Raw genomic sequence first — 18,798 nt, 5'->3', positions numbered from 1 at the left:
ACAAAAAATGACGAAAAAATTGATTAAAAAAAGACAAAAAATGTGACAAAAAATGACCAAAAAATTGATAAAAAATGACAAAAAAAGACAAAAAATGTGACAAAAAAAGACAAAGAATGTGACAAAAAATGACAAAAGAATTGATTAAAAAAGACAAAAATGACAAAAAATGTTACAAAAATGTGACAAAAAATGAAAAAAAAATTGATTTAAAAAATGACCAAAAAAATGATTAAAAAAAAAAGACAAAATGTGACAAAAAATGACAAAAAACGATAAGAAAATGATTAAGAAAATGACAAAAAAGTTACAAAATGAGTTGAATACCCCCCCTCCCAAAAAAAGATGGAAAAAAATCTGATGACATGAAGAAAAAGATCCATTTAGATGAGTTTTGTAGATCTTAGCTTTCAAATGAGGCGTTACACTGGCCTACAGGATTTGGGTAAAGCCAAACTGGAGAAAATGCTCTCGGTTCAGGCGGGAGTTAAGCGGTTAAGAGCTTTTTTTTTTTACGGTCAGTCGTTTCTCTCCGGAGCACGAGGGGGCGGTCGCGCGGCTCTAAACCCGCTCGCCCCCGGAGGAAGCCGCGGACCCGGTAGTGTTGGTGTCGGTGCCTGATGGAGGAGCTGCCGCCTGAAGTCGTGGTCCACATCTTCGGCTTCTTGAACACGGCGGACAAACACTCGGTCCGCTGCTGCTGCCGTTCGCTCCAGCTGCTCACGGACCACCCGGCCCTGTGGCGGGGCTACACCGTGTTCCTCACCGACCTGAGGCGCTACACCTACGGCTTCTGGGACACGCTGAGCCGCCGCAGGATCACACGGGTGTCGGTGAGAGAAGGGGGTCCCCGCTTTTCCCTCGCTTTTCCCTCTTTTATCTGTTTTATATCTGTTTTATGTCTGTCACACTTTCCAAACGGCAGTCGCGGAAGAACCGTTAGTAACGGGTTTAACGGTCCGGAGTAACTGTTACACCGTTCACCTTCCCCAGCAGGTTGTCATTGTTTATGTCGGATGCCCTCCCGTTCCTCCTGTTACTCTTACGGTGTTTAATCTCTGAACCCCCACCTGGACCGAGCATGTTTACCTCCAGTGCGGTGTTACCCAAATCTAAAGGCTTCTGGAAACAAGCGTCAATATAGCGACAAAAAAGCAATGTGACAAAAAAATCCAAAAATGTGACAGAAAAATTACACAAATATGACAAAAATATTACCAAAATGTGACAAAAAAAATGTACCGAAATTGGACAAATAAAAAAAAAAAAATTACAAAAATGTGACAAAAAAAATACTAAAATTTGACAAAAAAGCAACAAATATATTTTAAAAAAAATCCCCAAATGTGACATAAATTTACAAAATGTGACAGAAAAATTACACAAATATGACAAAGAAAATCCCAAAATGTGACAAAAATGTGACATAAATTTACAAAAATCTGACCAAAAAATGACACAAATGTGAAAAAAATATTATTACATAAAATGACCAAAATGTGACAAAAAAATAAAAAAAATGGTGATAAAAAAATTTACCAAAATTTGATAAATAAAAAACAAAAAATTACAAAAATGTGACCAAAAAATACTAACATTTGACCCAAAAAAAAGCAACAAAAATATATTTAAAAAAAATACTAAATTGTGACAAAATAAATGACAAAAAAGTAACGAAAAGCAAAAAAATAAAACACATATGTTTTGTAGGCCTATTGCTGTGAGCTCCAGTCGAGAAGCTTTTAGATTTGGGTAACGCTGAAGTGGAGAGAATGTGTTCGGTCAAGGCGGGGGTTAAGAGGTTAAGATGAGGGCTGGTCAAAATTATTGAATTTATCTGAACTTAATTCGATTTTGGAGTAAAGCAGAGTTCGGGAAAATCCACTGTTTTGATCCGCCATGTTTGTGGCAGTTTGTGCACGTTTTCCACAGACTCACATTAGTTTAAAAACAACATAAAAAGTGCAGATAAAAGCCGTGAACTGCCCTGTTCGCTGCTGTGTCACTGAACTCACTGTGAAGTCCAAGTGTGATCATTCATTGATGATGTTGCAATATGATTTTCATTTGTTATGTATTTAAAGGAATAGGCCACCGTTTTTACATACTGAGATATGCTCTTACCTCACTTTAGCCGAGTTAATATATCCCCGTCTGGTCTTTGTCCGTGCGCTCTGTCACGCAAACGGAGCACATACGCAGCACATAGGCGTAATGATACGAGGAGTAAAACGTCCGCGCAGTAACTCCTAAAGGTTATTGACGGAAGTGAGCGGGGAAGTCTTTAGGAGTTACTGCGCGGACGTTTTGCTCCTCGTATCATTACGCCTCACAATATAGTCCCCCTTTTTATTTGCTTATAAAATCGACATGTTACATTTCTGGGTAAATATACTTCGCATGAAAACACTTCACATGACTTTATTTAAATAGGAAACACGTGGAAGAGCTTTGTAGCTTTTATCGTGAGCTTTTTTGGAGCTATGTGACATGTGGGAGAGGCTCCGTTTGCCTGGCAGAGCGCACGGACAAAGACCAGACGGTGATATATTAACTCGGCTAAAGTGAGGTAAGAACATATCTCAGTATGTGAAAACGGTGGCCTATTCCTTTAACCAGAAGGAAATGTTCATGTTCTCTCTCTCAATGATCTGTCTAATCTAAATATTTACATACTCTTTTTTTCTTTCTTTCTTTGTTTACTCAAGCAAGAAACACTGAGGTCATTTTACTCTAATCGAAGTAAAAAGCACTGCATAAACATGGTTTATTGCCAGTGCTCATCTTCGACTCCAGTCCCGATTGGGCCTTGATACGATACATTAACATTTCACCCTAAAAATCGTACCCATTCACACCGTATGAATCATTTACACAAACTCAGTGCTGTTTACAGATGGTCCTGTTTCGATTTCAGCCAAGACTTAGCTGGAGAAATGAACATTTTAAACTCAGTCATGGTTAATATTTATTAAATCTGTACATTTGCCCAGATGATAAGACGAGGAAAATCTCCTTCCTACGCCAGCAATTATTTTGTTGAGAAACGTCAATTTTCTTTTCGATATCGTATGGAGAGTTTATGACAACTCGCAGCAAAAAGAGCCTAAAGAATCTAATGCTCACTAAATATGAGCCTTGATATTCAATCAAAATATAAAGAATAATTATAACTAGAAATGCAATGGCTGCGCCATTGCGATTGACTGCGGAATTGCGGGAAGCGAATGCAGAAATTGCATAAACTGTTCAAATTGCATAAATTGCTGAATTTGCATAAACTGGTAAAATGCATAAATGTCATGTTGCATAAACTGTATAAACTGCATAAAGTGGTAAAATGCATGAATGGATTAATTTGCATAAATTATCTAAATTGCATAAACTCTTTAAAATTCATAAATCCTAAATGGCATAAACTCTTAAGTTGCATAAACGGTTTAAAATGCATAAAGTGGTTAATTTGCATAAATTGTTAATATTGCATAAATTTTTATATTCCATAAACTGGTCAAACTGTTGAAATGGCCTCAGTGCTTGATTGGCAGAAGCTGCACAAATGGCTGAAAGGCGGAGTTTCCCCATTGGCTGGATTCCCCCCATACACACTAATGCAAAAATTTCAAACTCCCGTATAAAAAAACTGGAAAACTGCAGAAGGACAATTTTTTCTCAAAACCCACAAGTTGCAGAAGCTGAACCTGCACAAAGTGCAGAAATAGCAGAAAATGCAGAAAAAAGTGCAGAAAAGCATGGATTTGCGGCAGCCCCATTATAAGTCAATGGGAAAAATCTCCGACATTTTGGCCGATTGCGGAAAAACCGTAAGTTGCAGAAGTCCCAAAAGTAATAGCACCCTTCTCCTCAACATGCGGAACGTTTTGATGCATAACTTGCATAAATTGTACAAAGCATGAAGGTGCTGAAAGCTCTAGAAAATCCGGAAAAAGATGGAAGAGGAATAATAATAAAGAACATGAAAACCAATAATTGACTGCGGAAGAATTCCGCAGTCAATCAAAAATGAAAAAATACAGTACACAGTAGTTTTACTTTAATTATGTGATTAGAATATTATACTTGTGATGATCTACTGATGAATCATGTCGTCATCAATGAAACGATTCTTTGATATTGTGAAATTCTGTGAAAATAAATTAATAACAATTACAATTTGTTAGTGTTGTAGTGTTATTACCTCCAGTGCGGCGTTACCCAAATCTAAAGGCTTCTGGAAATAGGCGTCAATATAGCGACAAACAAGCAGCGTAAATGTGACCAAAAAAATCCCAAAATGTGACAGAAAAATTACACAAATATGACAAAAAATGTACAAAAATTTGACAAATAAAAAACAAAAAATTACAAAAATGTGACAAAAAAATTACACAAATATGACCAAAAAAAAACAAGAAATTCCATAAATGTGACAAAAAAATCCAAAAATGTGACATAAAATGACCAAAATTTGATAAATAAAAAACAAAATTACAAAAATGTGACCAAAAAATACTCAAATTTGACAAAAAAAGCAACAAAACTATATTTAAAAAAAACTACTAAATTGTGACAAAATAAATGACAAAAAAGTAACAAAAAGAGCCTAAAGAGGCAAAATACTTGGCAATATCGCTGTTTTCATGCTTTAACCTCTTAGCCCTTGCCTTAACCGAGTATTTTCTCCAGTTCAGCTTTACCCAAATCCATAAGGTCGCTGCCTATAGGCCAGTGTAACATCGCTTTTTTGCCACGTTTTTGTCGCTCTTTTGTTGCATTTTCATCCTCATTTTTGTCTCTTTGTTGTTGCTATTTTGAGGCTTTCTTCAAGAGGTTTAACGCTGTATGTTCCCTTCAGTTTAAACACTGACCGTGTCTTTGAGCAAAGCCAGTCATGTTATCGCCAGCCCCGACTGCAGCAGGTTTAACCCACGGCAGGACGGGTCAAACGAGGATAACGACGTTGTTTCTTTGCCGTTTCCCGCCTCAGGTGCGTCACCTGCGGCGTAAAGAGTGGCGCCGCCTGATCACCTTCCTGCCCTCGCTCACCGCCATCGTGTTCGTGGACGGGGGGAGGCTTTACCGCGAGAAGTACCTGGTCAACCTGTCGCATTTCCCCGAACTGCGGGAACTGGGGATCCGCAACGCCACGTGGCAGGAGCGCATGATCAGCTGGGACCTGGCCGACCACCTGCAGGAGGTACTGAGAGAAAACCAGGGAGTAAATCTATAAATGTAATATAAACACTGACTGAGGACGCTCTACGGCTGCTGTAACACAATAATACAAATAATAATAATAGGAAAGATCCTGGTTTACTTTGCAGAGCTGTCGTTTAGCGTTTACAGAGGAGTCAGTGCGTTTGTTAATGCAGAATAAGGAGCCATGTGACCTTGAGTTCCTACATGTACCACAACAGACATAGGGGCTTAAAATGCTGCAGTTATATTATACAGCAGAGGTAGGCAAGTTTTCTTAACCCCTTAACCTCCCACACATTTTCTCCAGTTTGGCTTTACCCCAGTCCAAAAGCTTCTGGAAAAAAGCTGTGAAAATAGCAACAAAACTGAGACGAAAACAATGATGGAAATGTGACAAAAAAGTGACGAAAAAAATGTGACAAAAATGTGATAAAAAAATTGACAAAAAATGACAAAAATGTTACAAAAATGAGTTTAATACTCAACAAAAAATGATAGAAAAAAAATCTGATGACTTGAGGAAAAAGATCCTCTCGGTTCAGGCGGGAGTTAAGAGGTTAATGGAGGGCCAATTGTTTTCATTGTAAAAAGACCGAGGGCCGAAGCAAATGGAAAAAAGACCATCTTAATTGAGATAAATGACTTACAATTGCTTAAATAAAGGTTCTTTATGTTGAATTTGAGTTTGTTTGGACTAATCTAAGATAAAGATACAAATGCTGATGCCAATGGAACAAACATAAAACCCACAAATGAACTTTTGCTTTTAAAAAGATTTGTTCTTCACTTGAAATTATACAATATAATCTGAGTTAAGAGAATAATGACTTGTTCCATTGGCGATAAGATGTTTTATCTGTTCTAAGACCAGACCAAATCTAATCAAACTTTAGATTCAATCTCTTAATTCAAGTAGGTTTCTGTCATTTCTTCCTTCCAATTATTATTATTATTCAAGTGCACTTTCTACAAATGCCAGAGTTGTTCATATTATGGCCTCATTGGGTGTATTAACAGTATTTCTCCCATTTAACCCTAAAAATGTTAAAGTGCTTTCTTGTCATAATGTTTCTCAAAATCTTGAGGGCCAGAGGTTCTGGGCCGGATTTGGCCCCCGGGACTGACGTTGCCTACCCCTGTTATACAGCTTTCTCTGTTGTTGTAAAAATGTTTCCTTTTTTTTTTTTTCACCTTAATATTACTCAATAATACCTTCTAATATGGAGTTTCGTGCATATTTGTAGAAAGTTTATAGGCCTGCGATATACAGTTATGTCACGGAATACACCGAAAAGTTTACTAGAGCAGGAAATGGCTCGCTGAACGAAAGAAAGGAAAGAAAGAAAGAAAGAGATCCGAGGCACACGGTGAACAAAAGTGGAACTAAAAGTCCTTTATTATCATGGACGTGTGGTGCATCTCCAGCTCGCTGCTTCTCCAGGCGGCTCCGCTCCTACTGCAGATTCAGGACAGCATATTCATGTACTCTCTCCCCGTGCGACTTCTGCTCTGTTTTAGCTGAATAATATGAAGAGTAAACAACGCTCTGAAGGTGCTCTCCGTGAAGGAAGAGCTTTTTAACCTTTTACAACAAAGTCACAGTTTCACCGCAACAAAATGTGAAAAAGATGAGGAAATGTGAGGACCTGCGCTCAATTTAACATTCGACCAGAGCGGGTCCTAAACTGATTAATTATATTTGTATTTCTGAGAAAATAAAGCCGATAGTTCTGTGAACGAGAGAAGTTTCCACTGATGACCTGAGCTGTGCCGCTTGTGTTTTCTGCCACACACAAGCACAGATTAACCCAGTGCAGGAAAGAGACTTGCTTCAGTGTTATCTTATTATCTTATCCACTGCAAAAATGCTGAGCTGTTAGAAAGGTGGACCCAAAGTGGCAAAAACCAAAGTCAAATCTTCGATCCATGTTTATACACTTGCATATTTTACTTATACATTTTGGGCAGAACTGTTCCATTGTTTTAATGTCACAAAATAAAGTGCAAATATATAAACATAAATATATGGGTGTTTTCGTGCATCCCTAAAAAGTGTATCCAAACTTTCGATACTCTACATTATACAGTATAATAGAGTATTTTATGTATAATGTGTGCATTATTATCTAAAGCTTAGAAAGTAACACAATTTTGATTCTTTACTTGTGCTTTAGGATTGATAGAATCACAATAAAAGCAAACAGAATTACCGGTAATGGAATATTTGTTTCAATATAAATCCTAGCTTAAATCTTAAGTATCCGGCTGAATGAACTCTGAGCTCTCGCTGTTTCCTCCTGCCACAGTCTTGATGTGATAATGTGAGTCTTTAACTCCGCCCTCAGCGTCTGACCCAGCTGAGCGTCTGTAACGTGCGTCTGCCGTGGCCGGTGGAGTTCGTCTCCGCCGCCTCTCGCCTGGTGAACCTGCGCTCGCTGCTCTTCCACCAACACGCCGAGGGCCTGGGGGGCAGCACCATCCGGCCCGTGCCCTGCCATGCCTTCCACAGCCTCCTGCAGAAGCTCACCCGCCTGGAGACGCTGTCCTGGGGCATGAAGGGGGAGCCGCCCGAGCCGCTGGAGGAGGACTACTTCAGCCCGCCCGACCCCGGCCTCACAGGTACTCACACCAAACCGAGATCCCCCAGGAGATGGTTTAACCCAGAGGCATTTCCCTCCAGGACATTAAACCTTACAGAATCAGAGCCTCTTAGGATTTTTGATGGATTATTTCATATTAAATGCTGCACAGATGTGTCTTCCCTTCCTTTCCTCCGCCGTGACGCTGATGGTGTCTCTCTCTGCAGACGCTGACGAGTTCCGGTACGGCGGCCCCGCGCTCACGTCTCTGGAGCTGGTGGATTACCCCGAGGCCATCCTCCCCGAAACCGCCCTGGAGAACCTCTCCTCGCTGCGCTCGCTCACCGTCCGATACAAGTCCATCCACCAGGGGCTGGAGTGCCGGCTCAAACGCTGGCTGTCCCCGCTGTACCAGCTGGAGCACCTCACCATCGCAGGTCATCCAACACCACTGAAAACATGTACAATAGGGCAGGTATTGTGAGAAGGGGTTGGGCTGGCCTTTCGCTGTTTCGTGGAGTTTTAGTGTAGGCCTATAGTGCAGAGGGAGGCAAGTTTGCTTGATCGAGGGCCGATTTTTTTCGTCGTCAAAAGACCGAGGGCCGAACCCCCGAAATTGTCGCCTGAAATAAAGTGTCACTTTCAACAAATGCCAGTTGTTTGTCATTATGACTTAAGTGGCTGTTCTGCTAAGAAATGTAAAGGAACCCGCCATGACCGAGCGCATTTTCTCCAGTTCGACTTTACCCAAACCCAAAAGCTTCTTAACTGGAGCTAAGACCTGCAAAACTGATCGTAACTTTTTTGTTGCATTGCCGCCATGTTTTTTCACACTAGTGTCGTGTTTTTTGTAATTTTCTATCATGTTTTTGTAGTTCTTTTGTTGCTTTTTAACGAAATTTGTGTGTTTCTGTTGTTGTTTTTTTTCCATTACATTTTTGTCTTGGTTTCGCCACATTTTCGTTATGTTTTTGTCATTATTTTGTTGCTTCTGTCACTTTTTTGTGGCTATATTTTTGGTATATTTTTGTAGAGTTTTCAAGCTTTTAGATTTGGGTAACGCCAAACTGGACAGAATGTGCTCGGTTCAAGTAGGGCTTACGAGGTAAACATCCCTTCGATCTCTGATTAGTTTATTGTTTCTCAAAATCGTCTTGAGGGCCAGACCTTCCATGCTGGAGGGCCGGATTTGGCCTCTGGGCCTGACGTTGCCTACCCCTGCTATAGTGGGTCCTGTTACGTATCCTGATTGACTTGAGGATCAGTTACATGAATGTTACAGTAAATGGAACCCCCTTGCGCTCACTCTCCCCTCTGCGCAGACATAACGCAAACTCGTACACATTGAGCTACACAAAAGCGTTCTTTAGGTCACTTCCCAAAATCCACTGCAGATCTACGTCACAAACCTGCTGTACAGATGATAGAATGAGTCGTAGCTGAATGTAATGAACGATGTCGGCAATGAGTGACCCCTCCCCTAACCCGACCCACGATCAAAGGAGTCTGTTACTCTTCCAGCAAGCTCTGTCCCTCATAAAGGAAAGTCACCCGTCGCCCTGGTTACTCTTAAAGTTTCATCAATGAGAGTTTTCCAATACGGCTCGACTCCCTGAGCAACACGCAGAAACGCTCTGGAGGGGTGGGAGAAAAGGGGGGGCTTTCCATCTGAGTGTGGAGTGAACGGAAATTGTTCCATGTAAACCGTTTTGTGACCATGTCTGTGAAAGACACTGTACAAATAAAGTCAAGGCCGCCGCCATTTTGGTCCTACTTTGGGGCAGATACGGTTTAATGCAGTTCAGTCACATTGGCCTCAGCGTGTTATGAGAGTTTAGGAAACTGCTTTATATACTGTAAAATAAATCGTCTTGTTTTGTTCCCAGGAGGCCATTCGATCTCCAGCTACGCCTGCGCCATCCCCCCCTCGGTGACGCGGCTGACCCTGCGCCTGACGCTGACGCTAAAGGACATGGAGAACATCGCGCCCCGAGTGCCCGGCCTCACGCACCTCGACATCGAACAGAACCGCTCCAACGTGTCGCTGTGCAGACGGCTCCCCGCGCTGTTCCCCAACCTCAGGACGCTGCGCATACGGTAACGCTTTAAACTCCGGGAGAGACACGGCGGGTGGAAGCACTCTTCACACAGTGGTTTATGTTGTTGTAGCTAGTTTTCTACTTAAAGGGATGTTTCAGGATTTCTCACATAGGGCCTCATTTCCTCGTTATCCAGAGTGTTGTTGTTTTCTGGAGATATATATATTTTTTAATCCATGCAGTCCTTACATTTGAAGAATTTAGTGATGCTAGGCTAGTGCTAGGCTAGTGCATGTCTCAAAGTGTTATTTTTGACGACTAAAATTGGACTAAAACTAAATTAAAAGTTTTTCATGAGACTAAAACTGTGACTAAAATGTCCAGATATTTTAGTCGACTAAAATAAGACTAAATAAAGATGAAAGGGAGAGACTGAAATCATCCAGACTTCTATTGAGCGTCTGAAAGAGCCTCAGATCATTTAAAATCACTGCCAAAGGATCAGCTCTGAGCTTTATTCATGTGGAGCAGCTCCATGAAGCAGAGGAACAAGATTAAATATGATTATAATGAATATTATCAATGCAAAGTCGACTAAATTCGTCTTAATTTTAGTCGACTAAAACTAGACTAAAATCGAATTACATTTTTGTCAAAAGACTAAGACTAAAACTAAATTAAAATATGTTGTCAAAAATAACACTGGCCTCAGGTGCACTGTGCTTGGGTCAGATGTTTTTTAATGCAGGCTACTAGTTACCATAGACATGCACTAGCCTAGCACTAGCCTAGCACCGCTAAACTCTTCAAATAGAAGGACTGCATGAATAAAAATAAAAAAAATCTCTAGAAATCAACAACACTCTGGATCACTAGGAAATGAGGCCCTGTGTGAAAAATCCTGAAATATCCCTTTAACATCTTAGTTTTAACGCCCCCTCACCCATAAACGTTGTATATATTTAAGGCAGAATGTTGCACAAACCCCGGCCTCACTTCCCTGCCCGTACCTATGGTCTCAGGTTCCTGCGCCGCGAGCCGGAGAAGGACCTGCTGAACCTCCACCGGCTGCAGCAGCTGGAGCGCCTGGACCTGTTCGTGGACCGCTGGTGCCTGAACGGGAAAACGTGGCCCACGCCGTTCGTCCTGAGCCTCATCAAGCAGCTGCAGGAGCTGACGGCCAACCGGCTGCAGGTGTGCACGCAGGCGCCCCCCAGAGACGTGCTGCGGGAGTGCGACTGCGTGTACGAGGAGCACTGACTCCGGCCAGACTCTCGGACGCTCCGTGGACGCCGGGTTTGGTTTGGGATTCCTGATTTCAGCGACGAACGGACGGTGCTGATGGGGATTAGAGTCGCAAACCAAGAAGAGACGATGCCAGAACGTTTTATTATTACTGATCTATTTTATGACTTAAGGCCAGACGCTGCAGGTGTGAATATGAATTTGTCAATGAGAGTTTTCCCTTTAACATCTTAGTTTGATGTCAGTGAAAAACATGTTCATTCTCTGATGTTTTGTCGCTTTGAGCCGGAGATTTATCCAGGAAGTGACTCCAACATGGCGCTTATTCATTCACAAATACGGTTTGGTATCCATGTGTAGCAGGAAAGGCTGTGACCGAGATGACGCTGTGATCCAAATATGGTCATTTCCTTAGTGGGAGACGAAAGACGGAGAGAGGAATATACACAGGTGCATGTGCAGACAAAGGGACTAAGCTTTAGGGACGTTTTTTCCGAGGGATTTTTCTGTATCAAATTCCCGCCTGATTTATTGAGTTTTGAAGCTACAAAACAAGATGAAATTGGATTTTTTTTTAAAACTAAAACAAGATCCAAAATCCCTCTGAGCAAATCACTTTCCCTTCATATTTATGTCATTAATCTACCGCAGGGGTCGGCAAGTTTGCTCGGTCGAGGGACGATTTTCTTCATTGTAAAAAGACCAAGGGCCGAACCTGACCATTTCAGTCAAAAGTAAACCTTACAAATGCCAGTGCTTAATGTATGACCTTAATTTGGTGCTCTGTTTGGAAATGTTTAAGTAATTGACAGTGTTTCTCACATTTTTTACAGTACTTAACCCCTGAAGCGAACAGATTTTCTCCAGTTTGACCTTTCCCAAATCTAAAAAGCTTCTTGGGGGGGAAAAAAAGCATCAAAAGATCGACAAAAACGTGATGAAAAAGCAACAAATATGCATAAAAAAAAGTGAAGACAACGCGGCGGCAACGTGGGGAAAAATCCTAGATCAGTTTTGACGGTCTTAGCTTTCAGATGAGGCGTTACTACTATAGGCTGTGAGCTCCAATCGAGAGGCTTTTTAGATTTGGGTAGAGCCAAACTGGAGAAAATGTGCTCGGTCAAGGCAGGGGTTAAGGGGTTAAACTCTACTGGTTCAAGTACCTCTGATTTGTGTGAAGTTATTTCTCAAAATCCTCCTGAGGGCCAATGGTTCTGCGCTAGAGGGCCGGATTTGGGGGCCTGATCTACAGTTTCAAACTGATCTCTCTACATGTGTTTTTCCCTCTTCACCTGCAGCGTCTCGCCTTTAACTTTGCACCTCGGGGGCCGCTGCATTAAACCTCACGTGGAAAGTTATTTTTTAATCAAATTGTGCCGGAATGGGTGTTAAAAACAGGATTTAAAGGCATTCGATGAGTTGAGCCAGAATGTAGCCCTTTTTTGGCGATGCCGGTGGTTTGGTGAGACCGTGCAGCCCAAGCAGAAGCCTTTTTACCACTGACACGCCTGTAGAGGGTCTGCAGGTGATGTCACAGGACGGCAAACCAGATGAGCGGCCATTTATTTAGTTTTTTCTTACTAACAAAGTGAATAAAGAGTCGCTGCGGCGTGAAGTTCAGTATTAGACGCGTTTCCCTCGAGGCGAGAGGCTGCAGGAACGAGTAAAAACAGACAAACCAGGAAGTGGCTCCAACATGGCGTCTTCATTCACAAATACTGACATGTTTGGGATCCATGTGTAGCACGAAAGGCCGTGATCCAAATATGTTTTTTGGTCAAACACAGTTAAAGCAGTACTAAGTCACGTGTTCACCTTAATAAATCCTCTCCGTAGTCCCTGTGGGGGTGATACAAGTGTTTATGGGATGATTGGAGGGTCTTTCATCTCCCCCTGGTGTCTCTGACCAGAAAACCAGGTTTGCAACTTGACTGTCACCGGTCCGGAGAAAGCAATACACACTAATGGAATCACGAAGAAGAAGCTAACATGCTAACGGGCAAAGCTAACTGTGGGCTAACGTCAATTTAAACAGTATTTACAGCCAAGTTTGAGTGAATTTTTTTTTTTCCATTGTATAATTGGATGCACAGTAACCCTCTCTCCCTTCGCCTTTCCTGTCAGCGTAGTATTTACTCTCCAAGACAATTAATAAGTTAAAAAATCGTAACTTTCTACTACACCTGCAGTTGCGCTTATGGCCTCTAGGGGGAAGAGTTACTTAGTGTTGCTTTAACACGATTATATTTAAGATTCTGCTAAAGATTGTGACCAGCTTTCTTTAGTTTGGTCATTATTGTGACGTTTATAGTTTCACTTCCTCATTGGACGGCGGCAGGAAGTGACATAGTAGAAGGTAAACAATTTAAAATTGTTGCCGTGCCGACCATGTTAAGCTAATGGGAAATGAGTCAAACTACTTTGGCATATACTTCTATGTTACTTCCTGTCAGCAGCTTCAAAATTCCAACAAAAATAACTTTTCTACCCAACATTTCTCCATTTAAGTTTCACTGAAGTAAAATGATCATTATGCAGCTGATGTTATATATTCAAAAGCACTAAACAAACCTGTCATATGCACTTTAACCATTTAAAAAAGATTTGAACATTTTGGAACGGTTTAGAAAAGTACAAAACAAATTAGAGCACTTTTTTTTTTAATGTTTTGAAAAAAAAGAAAAAAAATTAACACAAAAAAAATTAAAAAGCGAAAAAAAAAGATTGGAATCATTTGGAAAAGTAAAAAAAAAGTTTGAAACATTTTTGAACATTTTGAAAACAGGTTTTGAAAATTGTTTCCGTATTTCTCCAATTGAGGTTTTTTATCCCACTTTAACATCTGCACTTCTCTCCTACAGACTCCACACTCCACAGGCTCCGACTCATGTGGAAGATTTTTTTCACAGGGATTTTTTAAATATTTAACTCCTTTTGAATTTCCAAAAAGCCAATGCGAATCTTGTGTTTCACTCATAGCTAGTTTCTTCAAAAGTAAACGAAAACCCAAATCCCTCTGAGCTGATGTGATTGTGTCCACTGTTCTGATGAAATGCTTCTTCCTCTGCAGCGTCTCGCCTTAACCGAGCATTATTTAGTTTGTTTTTGATCAAACCGAAAGCACTTGTGTTAAACTGAGACACTGAAACCTGTTCTGTCGAGTCTTGATTATTTTGAAATGATGTAAAAACACTCATTAGCAGAAAGAAAACTCTGAACTCACAAAATGCTCCATCGTTTCCTCCACATGTTGTAGATTTTTTCGTTCCCGCTCTGTAAATGTGACGCCGCCTCTATTTTTTTACTTTTCATGTTCTGTAAAGTTGTGCGTCGCGTTCTTCGTTTTGCAAAATGGACAAACATTTCTTTTTTTTCCTTTTTGTAGCTTGAGAAATGTGTCTTTTTGACTGGAAAAGCGAACACTAAAGTTGTATTTACAGTGTCCGCGTCATGTGGTTTCTGGAAAGTTTAATCTCTTACCTAAGACTCATCTAAGCTTCTTCCTTGTTTTGTTTTTCATGTTTTTGTTCCATTTTTGACACATTTTTTTGCATTTTCTGAAGCTGTTTTACTTTTTGAGTGTAATGTAACTGTAATAAAGCCATGGAAACGAAAACGTGACAACAAAAACAAGGAAAGAGCTTAGGTCTTAGCTTTCAAATGAGGAGTTACTCTGGCCTAGAGGCTGTAAACTCTCCCTGGTTATGGCCGGGGTCAGAGGTTATGACATATTCATATTATATATCATTTTGAATATTGTTTCCTACTTTTGGACACCTTTTATGAGAAAGTAATAGGACCTTCATTGACACACGCAGACAGAGAAGACTCTGAACTTTGTGACTGTTTTTGTTTCATGTGGATCCTCGCAGTAATGGCGGATATATAAGAAAAAAAAACCCCTGCATTTTTGACACTTAGAATAGTTATAATCATTAAGTTCTTCCCTGCCGACTGCCTCAGTGTTAAACCACAGGCTCTTGATCAGGTTGCCAGGTTGGGCTGGGTGATAAAAAAAACTCCAGTGGAGAAGCAGAGACTTTCTGCTGATCTGCTCCTGTGCCTTTTCTATTTTTTTTTATTAGGTCAGGACATGTTTATAAGGACAACATAAAGAGACACAAAAACATAACAGAAAAATAAACAAAATTAAAAAAGCTAAGTACAACCAATTAGAGAACAAACAAAAGGAAAAGTCTAAATAAATAAATATATGGCTGTAACTAACGATTATTGGTAATCGACCAATCCACCGACTCCCTTCACAATCGATCGATGTTAATGGAGCAAAGTCAGTGTCCGCTGGAGGAGTTCCTGAGCCGACCATTTAACTCCGCCCCTTTCCTCCATGGAGACGCAGCAGGTCAATCACAGCAGAGGCGTGAAGACGATAAAACTTAAACACTTTTGAAAACTCCTTGGCTTATTAAATTCTGCTTTTTTCAGTCCCATAGCACCAGTCTATATCACACTACAATGATGACCAAACCTTCTGTTGGGCTGTAAATGCAGTAAATTAGAATAACTGCCTTGTATAAAATGTCTCTCTCAAAATGGCTGCAGTGAATGTCTTGAAATAGGCCTCTGTCTCTTTAAGAACCTCTGAGCCTTTAGACACGCCCCCTCCACACGCTGTCTGTGGCATCAGTGGGGAGGGGGTTCTGCTGAGGAGCAGTGGTCGGTTACTCGGCTGGTGACGAAAGCTCGGAGGCGTCTCCGGGAGGTGGGGGCGTTCCTAGGAGGACTCAGGCAAACCTATCCCTAAAATGGCCGCCATCAGAGTTTTTACAGATTACTCAAAAATACGTGAATGTGCCAAGGCAACACTTCAGGCATGTTTTTAATGAGGGAATGACATAATAACATGATGGAAAGCTTGAAAAAGTCAATTTTGCATAATACCCCCCCTTTTAGCGGTTTTACTTCTGAGAGCAGACGAGGAATATCTGAAACAAATAAAGGTAATGCTTTCTTATGGGCCTTATTGTAGCTGCATTATGAAACATTAATGAGCAGGACTCTGAGCAGTTTTCAGGAGACTTTTTAAAGTTTGTTTCAAATAAAATCAATTAAAATCGTAATCGTTTAAAGCCACACCGCGTAAGATTTAACCCAATAAACAAAACTGAAATAGAAGCATTTATTTTATGATGGATATTTTCACCATTGAAAAGTACCTCAAACAAACGTGCTTTTGTGCTAAGCGGCCTCTGCTAAAACATGACTATAACCTAACCATCTCCAGCTCGTTTCCATGGAGATATCGACTAAAGTCAGTCGAACTGAGAGTTAAACAGGTTAGGCCTCATCCAGATCCATTCTTTGATTGCGACGAGAACCCGCCCTGTTCTCCCTCTTACTGAGAATAAGCACCTCTGTCCTTCGTATTAGTGATTCTTCATCAATAAGAAATAATCAGCCGGTTTTGCATTGAAAACAACATGGCAAAAACAAACAACAGCTTGATTTGTTACTTTTTATTATACTTAAATCATCATAAATTAGCTATAAACACTCCCCGCCCTGTGCTGCGATTGGTCGATCCGCGTCCCAGATTCTGGTCCATTTCTCCTCGAACAGTTTAGAAAAATATTTAAATGCTTTGGAATTCAGGCCGAGCTTCGTGACGGAAACAAACGTACAAAATCATGTATTCGTTGTGTTGAACTTCTGGAGCCGCAGACGGGAGAGAACGCCTCAAGGTTCTGTTTTTAGGAGGGTCTGACTTCACTGTTTCTCCGCTCCGGCTTTACTCAAATCTAAAATGTCACAGCCTATAGACCGACATAACTCAAAATCTAAACTCATCTTTTTCCTCGTGTTCCTTCGACATTTTTCATTTCATTTTTGTTGCGTTTTCATCCTCGTTTTCATCTCATTCTGTTGCCATTTTGACGCTTTTTTCAAGACTCTTTTTTTTGTTTTGTTTTGTTTTTTTGGGTAAAGTCAAACTGACAAAAAAAGACAAGAAAAAAAGACGAGCGACAAAAAACACCTAAGAAACCGCGACAAGATGAAAAAACGCAGTGACGACGTGACAAAAAAGTTAGAATACGTTTAGCAGGTCTTAGCTTTCAAATGAGGTTAAAGGGATATTTCAGGATTTTTGACCTCATTTCCTAGTTATCCAGAGTGTTGCTGATTTCTGGAGATATTTTCTTATATTTGAAGAGTTTCGTGGCGCTAGGCTAGTGCCAGGCTAGTGCATGTCTATGGTATCAGCTAGCCTGCATTAAAAACAGTGTGACCCGCTCCACAGAGCACCTGAGGCAAATCACTTATAACGCCAGACTAACCATATAAAGTAATTTTTGGAATATAACTGACCTGCATCACATGAATGATCGCATTTTGAGGGACTATTTTCTCACAGATCACTCCACCGCTGCGTAGCTTATACGACCACGAAGCTGATGCTGCTCAAATATAAGTTATTTTAAATGGAAAATGGTTAAAATTATTCTACGACTGCCGTTTTTCCGCTTCTACTGAACAATCTGCTGTGAATGAACATCTATATCACGGGTCGGCAAGTTTGCGTTGTGGAGGGCCGATCTTCATCGATGCCAAAACATTGAGGGCCCAACCTCACCATTGTAGTCTAAAGTTAAGAACCGTTTTCTACTAATGCCAAAGTTTTACATCAGTGGTTCTAAAGTGGTCCAGCTCCCAGATCCGCTATTACCTTAGTGACAAGCTGCGACCCAAATTAAACTGTAATTTGTCATATATTGTATAAAACATGGTATTTGCCACACATGTTTTTATTGAATAAGCTGTGGGTTTGCTTTTAAGACTGAAATTATGATAAAAACAACCCAATAATATTAACTTTAGCAGACTCCAGTGTGTTTCCGTGTAGTTTCAGATGGAAAATATTGAAAAAAAGTTCCCTATTGACTCGCGACCCACTTTTGAGTCCCAACCCACCAGTTGAGAATCACTGTTTTACATTATGTATGACCAAGTGGGATGTTCTGCAGGACATTTAAAAGATACACCATAAAAAGACACTATTTCTCGCATTTTTAGAGTGCTTTAACAGGTATTTGATCTCTTATTGGCATAACAATATTTCTCAAAATCATCTTGAGGGCCAGAGGTTCTGCGCTTGACTTTATTCATGTGTGATAAATATGTTCGTATTCCAACAGAAAATGGATAAAAAGAGTGAAAGATTCTGTTTTCCCCCTCGGTGAAGCCACGCCCCCTCCTATGACGCGATGCCGTCTGTATCTATAGAACCAGTCCTTTAATGAACAAGTCAAGCGTGTTACCAAAATAATATAATATACTGGGACGTGGACACAGTAGTTTTACTATTTTCATAAAAACCCTTCCCTCGTCTGCGACTCCAAAGTGACTTCAAAATAAGAGTTTTAGAAAAATCCGTAATATAGCCCAGGAAGACATTCATATAATTGTTTTGTGCATATTTACATGTTTTTTTTACGACTTCTCCACAACTGTAAACATTCCAACAAACACCAGCGAACTGGGCAAAGCCACGGCGCCCCCTGGTGTCCATCCGGGTCAGTAGTCATTCAAAGGCAGATCGGGTAAAAAAAAAAAAAGAAAAAAGGAGTTCATTTTCAAAGCACTTATTTTAGACCAAATCAACTTTTCCTCCCGTTTTAACCCCTTAACTCCCACCTGAACCGAGCACATTTTCTCCAGCTTTACCTCAATCCAAAAGCTCCTGGAAAAAAGGTGTGAAAATAGCGACAAAACTGAGA

The 18,798-nt window shown here is 40.6% G+C and overlaps 1 protein-coding gene across 1 annotated transcript; it reads left to right on the top strand.

The window, feature by feature from the left end:
• The first annotated feature begins 580 nt into the window (after positions 1 to 580).
• Positions 581 to 11,162, top strand: LOC306975889 (uncharacterized protein). Its single transcript, XM_079573687.1, has 6 exons — positions 581 to 833; positions 4,988 to 5,197; positions 7,545 to 7,818; positions 8,006 to 8,215; positions 9,665 to 9,875; positions 10,840 to 11,162. The coding sequence occupies exons 1-6, from the start codon at positions 621 to 623 to the stop codon at positions 11,075 to 11,077; spliced, it is 1,356 nt and encodes a 451-aa protein (XP_079429813.1). The 5' UTR covers positions 581 to 620; the 3' UTR covers positions 11,078 to 11,162.
• Positions 11,163 to 18,798: the final 7,636 nt, after the last annotated feature.

Source organism: Gobius niger (assembly GCF_951799975.1).
Source record: "Gobius niger genome assembly, chromosome: 16".
In the NCBI taxonomy this organism is placed as follows: domain Eukaryota; kingdom Metazoa; phylum Chordata; class Actinopteri; order Gobiiformes; family Gobiidae; genus Gobius; species Gobius niger.
Note: the sequence above shows the minus strand (reverse complement) of the source record. Positions and strands in the feature narration are given on the sequence as shown.

Coding starts and splice junctions, on each gene's coding strand:
- LOC306975889 (XM_079573687.1), top strand. CDS start 621: ATGGAGGAGCTGCCGCCTGAAGTCGTGGTCCACATCTTCGGCTTCTTG. Junction 7,819..8,005: donor GCCCGACCCCGGCCTCACAG/GTACTCACACCA, acceptor CTCTCTCTGCAG/ACGCTGACGAGTTCCGGTAC. Junction 9,876..10,839: donor CTCAGGACGCTGCGCATACG/GTAACGCTTTAA, acceptor CTATGGTCTCAG/GTTCCTGCGCCGCGAGCCGG.